Source organism: Orbicella franksi, chromosome 12 (genome assembly GCF_964199315.1).
Source record: "Orbicella franksi chromosome 12, jaOrbFran1.1, whole genome shotgun sequence".
Classification (NCBI taxonomy): Eukaryota; Metazoa; Cnidaria; class Anthozoa; order Scleractinia; family Merulinidae; genus Orbicella; species Orbicella franksi.
This window is the reverse complement of record NC_138156.1, coordinates 6,228,781-6,235,468: the sequence shown is the minus strand read 5'-3', so window position 1 is coordinate 6,235,468 and position 6,688 is coordinate 6,228,781. Positions and strand designations below refer to the sequence as shown.

At 38.8% G+C, this 6,688-nt stretch overlaps 1 protein-coding gene across 1 annotated transcript; it reads right to left on the bottom strand.

Annotated features, from left to right (window-relative positions):
• Positions 1-2,954: 2,954 nt before the first annotated feature.
• On the bottom strand, positions 2,955-6,688 carry LOC145464318 (transmembrane emp24 domain-containing protein-like). The gene is made up of 4 exons (XM_081448164.1): positions 6,399-6,688; positions 5,393-5,582; positions 5,050-5,160; positions 2,955-4,675 (listed from the first exon to the last, which is right to left on the bottom strand). The coding sequence occupies exons 1-4, from the start codon at positions 6,588-6,590 to the stop codon at positions 4,551-4,553; spliced, it is 618 nt and encodes a 205-aa protein (XP_081304290.1). The 5' UTR covers positions 6,591-6,688; the 3' UTR covers positions 2,955-4,550.

Below are 6,688 nucleotides of genomic sequence, written 5' to 3'. Positions count from 1 at the left end.
TCTCAAATATTTTATTTCAGTATACGACAAGGTGATCTTATCCGAGCGTTCTGAATGGTTCTTTCTCGGTCGGGATTTTGCCATAGACCCGGCGGTCATTATATATCCGTGTAGTTTTTAGCTCTTATTAACCGAGCAGGAGGTCTGCATGGGAGAATCTTGACCGAGGTCGTGAGTACAGACCGAACGCAGTGAGGTCTGTACACACGACCGAGGTCAAGATTCTCCCATACAGACCGACTTAGTTCGGTTAATAAGATGTTTATTATATGGCAAAGAAGAAAACTTTAATTAGTTTAAGGTTACAGTATACCTTCGGGTCGGCAATTTTCTTCAAATTTGGATTTTTGGGTCAAAATAGTGGTCGAAGAATAATCTCTAATTTCTGAAAAAAAAAATTTGAAAAAGGCTAAATATTGACGGAGAAATGGCGGTTTTACGTTTTCACCGGAAGTAAAAGTTTACCTCTTGATTGACAGCCCTATGGCGCGTATGCAATCAACCGAGACGATTTTCGCGGGAATTACCTGTATGGATGTCACGAATTGACTACTCAGTTGATCAGCATTGTTGTTCTGACTACCCAGCATTTTTGGTATTAGGCGTGTCTCTATTAAGTTATAAGTAAACATAGACCACGTTTAAACCATGGACCAGTTCGAAAAAGCGAAAACAGCGAAGAACGAATGAAAATACATCAATGAGTGAAGAAGCGAAAGTTCGCCACGCGGATGAAGCTATAGTTATCGTATAAGGCGGGCAAATAATCGTGGTAAGAGAAAAGAAAGGTTCTGTAAAAATTTCGGAACTTGACAGCAATAACAGGGATGCTGAGTCCAATATCGACGAATCGTCGGACTCATTGAGACCATTTGAAATATTATCCATGCACAGTTGCCCACGCACAGTTGCTCTCTGCGCTTTCTTTTGTTTGTTTCCTTCGCCCAGCCACTCTAGCGTTCGTATCCTTTTTAGTCTTCCCCATTTTGCCAGACCAGCTTCATGAAAAACCGAGCTACAGAAAAATTATCTCTCTGCCTTCGGTTCCTTGAGCGCATTGCTAAACACAAGAGTTTTTTAGAGATTCGCGCGTAAATTTCACCAGGAGGTTAACGGTAGTAAACTTTCCCTGCACTGATTGGCTTTGTTATCTGAGAACCCAGTTGAAGGCGTTTGTGGGCGGAGTTTGTTTGCGAAGCATAAAATTTTTCTTAGCGCTGTCTTCTCGAATAAATTTTTTCACTTGAAGCAGACACTTTAAAGAGTTATAACTCAAAGGGATTTTGTTCAATTGCTCTTAAATTTGGACAGTGGCTAGTTTAACATATAAACTACAAAAGCGTGTCTGGGAATTGTTAATTTCGAGATACTTTTTCTTCGCGAGCGATTTTTGTACGATCACTCCACATTTTTTTAATCCTATTTCGAAAATGTTCTGTAACTTTTTACTGCAATTGAATATGCCAAAACGCAGACACGTTTTTTAAGCGCTTTGGGCCCTGAAACCGAGGAAAAAATTAGATTGGCGAAAAACGAAATTCGCTTTGACTTGTAGCTTTCGAAAGGTGATTCGGGCGCTCGCATTTAGTGGTCGTGAAAAATTCGACAATTCATTTTCTTTCAAAATTGTTGGTATAGTTTGATAGCCAGCTCCATAAGCTTTAATTTGATATGGGGGTTTAGGTATCTACAGCTTAAACTGCACGCGCTACATCGCTTGCGCGCGAGACACCCCTGAAGGTATACTGTAACCTTAATGTAACTGGTTTCCTGACATTTTGCTTGCGAACGGCGATGAGCTTAACTTAAACCTGCCGACATTTGCTCTTCCTCTTCACTGTTTTTTTTTTTTTTTTTTTGTCATCAGGCTTTTTGGCACTTCCATAAATGATTCAGAAGAAAATAAAAGAAAATGGTGAACATTTTTGTATTTTAGTTTGCTACTTTTTCAACGCAAAATGAAACCGGTCTAGATGCCGGTCTAGATGGGAAAATCTAGACCGCGGTCAATATCGATTTCAGCCAATCAAATTCGTAAATTCGGTAGTTCCCAGTCCTTGTCAGACACAGCCATGTAATAATGTGAAATATTGACCCTCTTTCTTCTTTGTAGGGACAGTCGCTGCCCTCGGTCCAAACTGCCACGCCCTCGTGCCAATATTCCCAAGTACGGCTATCGCGCTCGGTCAGTAAGAAGTTAATATTGATAGACTTTGTCAGGCGTCTGGATATTTGGATCTCCCTTGACTCTTATGAAATGCGCATAGAAACGTTTTCAAACATAATAGATTATTTCAGGAGCAGAATCCTGTAATGTAACCTAGACATAAAGATGATTACGGTGTGATTTCCTATTTGGAGACTATTAGTTGTCTTAATATTAACTGGCGGTTTGAAGGTTTAAAAGTCATAAAGATTCTGAAAGAAATAAGTCGCATAGCAAACAGATTCCAACTTAAGTCAGTTCTACAAAATATTAACCTTTCGCATGATCGCACTTGCATGACTCGAGCCCAAAGCCCCCTGCGTTCGCGCTCGTTCAATTCCCCCGCGGTTTTTTATTTTGCTCGCGCCCTCGACGATATTACAAAAAATAGAAGGTCTGTGAACAGACTACATCAAAAGACTTGCAGAATAAAATAAAAAATAAAAAATATAATGGCTATATATTACTAATTTCAACACATTCTTTCCACTACTGACATCCATTCATGTAGAGCAGGTGGATTGTACAACTGCTGCTGCTGCTGCTGCAAAATCATTAGGATGCCAATCATCTGATGGCTCGGCAGTAATAACGGACGATCAGGTAGAGTATGTGACCAGTTTGACAGAGATTTGGGTCATCACGCAACATTCTTTACAAAGTGTTGCGTGACCATGACCAACCAATTAACGTAGGAGGTTGTTACACTCAACAGTAATATTACCACAGAAATAGCAAGCGCAACAAACATGTTCATATTGTTTTAATAATTTCCAATAGTGTCAAAACACCGTTATCAACAAAGACGACACAAAAGCCTGAACTCTGTGACTCCTTGAACAGGTGTCACTACGACACATGTGAGAACTTAATACAAAAAATCAGAAATGAAAAGTCAATAGAGGAACACTGGCATATTCTATACTTTGATATGAGATACTGTGTCAAGAAAGGTTGTCCTACAGAAAGCGTACACGTCAAAGCCAAAAACATATTATGGTTGTTGGTGGTTCACAGTTGCTTGATTGAAGCTCAAGGTGTTCCAGCATGATTGAATGAAACAGCTTAAACACATGTATCATCTTGAAGAAACACTGTGAACCTCAACCAAGCAATGTTAGACTATTACTACCTATACCCAATCAAACTATTATGCTTTTGTAGGACAACCCTTGTTGAAAGGGCAGTATGTAACAAAACATCTGTTTGGAAGTAGCATGGCTCAGTAGTGGTAGACTATTAGCAAACTCGTAATCTGATTGGCTGAACCTGTGCCATCTGTCATGTGATAGAAGGCCATAAGGAGGCATGCAAGGTCTCTTGAGCATTATGACCAAATCAAAACCTTCAATGAGTTTCACTGATATTTGATGTTTAATAACCCAGCCACTAGGACATACTAAAACAATGTCATAAAGACTGTTTTCTGTTGGTTCCTGTAGACTTTGATAGTTGACTTGGGGCTTTGCTTACCAACTATTAACCACTTGTTTATTAAGTCAAATTATTTTCACATCTTGATTGGTTGTTATGATCTTTTGGAGGAAAGATGTATAGTTGACATCATTTACATTTTTTTGTTTCTATATTATACAAAACAGATAGATTCCATGTTGGTGTGCATCTGTTTTAGAAAAAGATCACAGAAGACATCAAAATGTTGTAAGAACATAAGTAGCACACTCACTTAATGGTTTAAGTGTCAGTTTTGTTCTGACCACATTTTGACATCATTTGTGATCTACTGCTGAACAGATGCATGGCAACAAGGCATCTATTTTTTAAAGAGTTAAGCAGTGGTACTTACAAAACATCTGCGTACCTGGCTGATAAATTGATATTACCACAGAAAGGGGAGGGAGAGTTGACTGCACTTTGTGTTCAACAATTCTAATTTATTTTCAAGGCATTATTAATACTGATTTGCTGACAATGTTTTAAGGGCTATGTATGAAGAGAAAGCTTATGCTTTGTAGACAAAGGTAAGGTAGCCCTCATAAATTAACAACCGAAATCAATTATAACAAAAGGACAGGAAAATAAACAATCTGATCTTCTCACGTAACACCTTGACTTCAAACCAAATTGATCTTCAAAGGATGTCGCATAAATTCATTTTGTGAGTAATTTAAGGGACAATAGTCGTACTAAAGTTTGCAATGCTGTCCCTGACTGTATACATGAACATGTATTTCCAGAATATCAAAAGGCTAAATAACAGCAGAGCAAAGGAGTCTTATGCCTCTGGATTGTACATTTGTTTGACCGGTGTCCATATATGTCCTGCTTATCCTCCTACAGTATGTTACAGATCTTGTACTTTCTAAAAACGGGCATAGACAGCTTATACCACTCTTCTGACTTCAAAGAAGCGTTTAAGGTAGAAAACTTGTCCTAGCGTCATGGCAACAAGCACAAGGGACTCAAAGAAGGACCACCAAACTACACGGCTGTTTGTGTTATCATTGACTGTGGATAGAAAACAAACAATATGAGAATTAAGCAAAACATGCATATTTTTAAGTGGTACAACATATCTAGATAAATGAAAGGTACAGTGAGTAAGTCAGAGTTTGGAAGAACTTAGAGTGGAATGCAATGCTATGAAGCTTTAAAAGTCATCATTATTGTGTGTTTGGTGCTTGAGTGAAAAGCAAGACCACCTGGGTTATCAGGGCTATCAGGAAACTGTTTTCCAAATTCTATCAAACCTGGGATTTCCCTTCTGGCATACACTTTCTGCCAACTCCAAACTACTCTAAACACTTTTTTTTTCAAGTAGAAGGGCCCTTTAATGACTACAAGTAATACTACTTTGAGCCAACTGTGATGATTTCACTTACTTGCTCTGTGGATTCTTTCTCTGACTTCCATGTATTCCTGCTCGTGTTTGACTCCCGTCATTGCTTCAGACAGTTGACCAATCATTTCACTTAGCTTATCATGATGGGCACCTGGTAAACAGGAACAAAAGATCTTGTGATCATCTAGCATACCCCAAAATCTTCAGAAGCTGTTCACGCTTGTCAAACAAAATTAATTGATCCTCAACAGATCTTCACCTGACCTTTGCAAGTGTGATAGTAATAATGAAAATGTATCACACATCTAAACAAAGATATGTTGGTCCAGGTGCATGTACTAAATGGAGCATTGCCTAATGTTACAGTTGCCCAGTTTTCTCACCTTCCTCTTTACTGGTATCTTTGGGAGGCTCTCCCAGGTCCATGGAAAACTTGACTATTTTCGGTGTCATGGATGACATTTTGTTGCTAAAGCAGTAGTGATAAGTGCCATCCATGTAAGCAGCAAAAGCATATTTTCCATTGGTCTCCCTTTCTCCTGAGTAAATAACTTTTTGATCTGGACCTGTAATCTGCCATATTGGAAAAAAAGGGTTTTATTGTAGCAACAATATTTAGCATCCTTACCATGCTTGGTGCCAAGGTACCCTTTTGAACATAACTATGTTATGAATCTGAAACTATGTATGATAACTTAAGTGTATGACCCACTTGGAAATTTGCATTACATGTAGTTTGGGTGAGGAGTTGGGTTCTGTCTTCATGTATAGGTACACAAGAACCAATACAAAAGACCCAACAACATACAACAGCTAAACAAAGGCTCGTAAAGAAAGGCAGGCCAATGGTTATTCCCTCGGTGTACCTTTACACCAGGGCACAACCAGGAGTTGATCTTGGGAGTTCTGTGTATTTACCCTCTTCATGTAGCTTATGGTCAGGGTTTAGATACTAAACAAGGATTTTAAGTCCAGCTAATCTACAATCCTGATCACTGACAAAGTGCCTGGGGGTAAGTAAGAAAAACAGTTATTGTACTAATTATTATTTTTTGGTTCAAGATAAGGAGTGCCCTAGCTACAATCAGTATGCCATTATCATTAGTTTAATCACCAGAAAATATATCAGATTATTACAGATCAGATCTGATGATCAATGGAGTCAAAAAGCCGCACAAGTTTAAGCTTCCAAATTTTTTTACCCTTGCATGCGAACAAAATGACCCAACAAATTGAATTAAGCTACATGTTGAACTTGACTTCATCTGAGTATATTACCCACATAGTGAAATAAGGTCAGCTCGTTTTAGTTCCGTCTGAAGGCAGTCAAATTCCCCATGCATCCAGTAAAGTTTTGGAACATTCCGATGACTGGATTACGCTACTTACCGTAACATCAATGTCCAAGAAGCCACCTTCGGCCACCTCAAATATGAGCCCCATCTTTGTTCCAGATGTCACTTGGTCGTGGAAACACTCCTCTGCGTGTGCGTCGATCGTTATAAAATAGCCACACGAGCATTCCAACAGAAGTACAAGTAATATTGAACATAACTCTAAACGTAAAAAAGCCATAATCATCCCTAAAATATAACTAAAGTTCTATACAATCAGTGAAAACTCCACATCAAATCTTTTGTCCAAACGCCACGTCGGATAAGGAGTAGACGGCGAGAACG